Source organism: Hyalella azteca, unplaced genomic scaffold (assembly GCF_000764305.2).
Source record: "Hyalella azteca isolate HAZT.00-mixed unplaced genomic scaffold, Hazt_2.0.2 contig11420, whole genome shotgun sequence".
NCBI lineage: Eukaryota > Metazoa > Arthropoda > Malacostraca > Amphipoda > Hyalellidae > Hyalella > Hyalella azteca.
The window spans coordinates 1-1,680 of NW_025941419.1; the positions used below are offsets into that span (position 1 = coordinate 1).

A 1,680-nucleotide genomic window follows, 5' to 3' on the forward strand; every position below is an offset into this window, starting at 1 on the left:
CGAACAGCAGCGTGTCGCTCTCTATCACGCGCCTGGCCAGAAGCCCTCGCTTCTTCTGGCTCAACCGCACGAACAGCAGCGTGTTGCTCTCTATAACGCGCCTGGCCAGAAGCCCTCGCTTCTTCTGGCTCAACCGCACGAACAGCAGCGTGTCGCTCTCTATCACGCGCCTGGCGAGAAGCCCTCTCTTCTTCCGTCTCAAGCGCACGAGCAGCAGCCATATGCTCTTTATGTTTGGCCAAGTGCTCTGCACGCTGGCTTTCTGCCTCAGATTCAAGCATTTTTCGGCGCTTAGTAAGTCGTTCTGTCTTACATTGTTCCGTTTCCTGCGAGCGCTTCTCCTGGTACTTCTGTCTTGCCTTCTCTAGCCGTCGCTTCTTTTGAGCGGCCGTTTCCTTCACCATTTTCGAAAGTTATACTGACCAAGATATCTATATAAAATGTTCACTGTAATAGAAGATTAAAAGAAATGTGAAAATGACTAAAGTAGATTGTCACTGTGCTAGACATGAAAAACGTTGTTGCGAGCCAATTTACTTGACTTGACGTACGTATCGATGATAGGAAGCGTATCATCGATACACGCAGTCTAAACACGAATATCCTCTCGAGGATGACGTGCATTAAGGTTCCCAAACCCCTGCTTGTGAGTTCCTTTAGAGTTTATACGCCTGGAAACGTGCAACAAATTATTGATTATTGTATTGTTATCGGGAGCTGAGCTTCCCTAAAAGTTTCAGAGCGCTAGCTGGTGGGAAAGTTGGTGAAATATCGATTGCAAGATTTGATCATCACAGACAGACAGAGGGACACGAAAGCGAGCTAAGAAAAACGTGGTAAAAACAAAGAAATTATCGCGGCTGGAAATTATCGCGGCGGACAATCAAGTCACACGCCAGCCGAGTCACGGAAGCCTCTAACGCCTCAAAACTCGTCGCCAACGTCAGACTTAAGGGTTGGGTGTGACAGCAGCATTTACGGAGGGGATTGCAACTTGGTCGTGATGCTTGTGCCCGTAGTATCACTGAGTTCTTCTTGATTCATCTGACTTATATTGACGCATTACGGAGCATACAGTCATTACGTTTACTGAAATCACGGTTACGTATGTATCTTGGCTTACGCGTCCTAATTTAAAAACTGGTAGAGAGACCCAAAAATTGTTGGTATATAATTTTTACAACACTTCTCTTTAACTTCACTTCTTGTTTGTTTGTTTGTCTGTCTGTCTGTCTGTCTGCTACAAATCTTGTAATCGAAATTTAATACACTTCTACTTATCCTATCGATTTGAAATTTTGCACACTTGTTTAAAGTTGAAGACAATGCATGAATCAAATGTCAAAATAAATGATTTAAAATTTTTTTTTTTCAATATTAAAAAAATTGAAAAATAAATTTTTTGAATTTTCGAAAATTAAGGGAGAAATTCATTGTACATCTGTAAGATTGGAGATACTGGATTCTTTGGAAGTGTTGTCTTTAAAAAGTAATTTTTAAACGTATATTATTTTTAATTTAGGTTGGCAACGGGATAAGCGCTCACAAGTTTACAATGCAATAGCAGTTTAAGTGACCGAAATTTTATTGGACTCGTAATGAAGTGTTCTTGGAATTTTACACCAGATTTTTTGAATGAAGCGTTCAACAACAGTTCGAGTAAATTATTCAAGTAAATTT

General features: G+C 41.0%; 1 protein-coding gene across 1 annotated transcript; it reads right to left on the bottom strand.

Annotated features, from left to right (window-relative positions):
- Positions 1 to 32: 32 nt before the first annotated feature.
- LOC108680266 (uncharacterized protein C05D11.13-like) lies at positions 33 to 404 on the bottom strand (the record flags this gene model as incomplete). Its single annotated transcript, XM_018169065.1, has 1 exon — positions 33 to 404. A coding segment is annotated over exon 1 (372 nt), but the record flags the coding sequence as incomplete, so codon positions are not given.
- Positions 405 to 1,680: the final 1,276 nt, after the last annotated feature.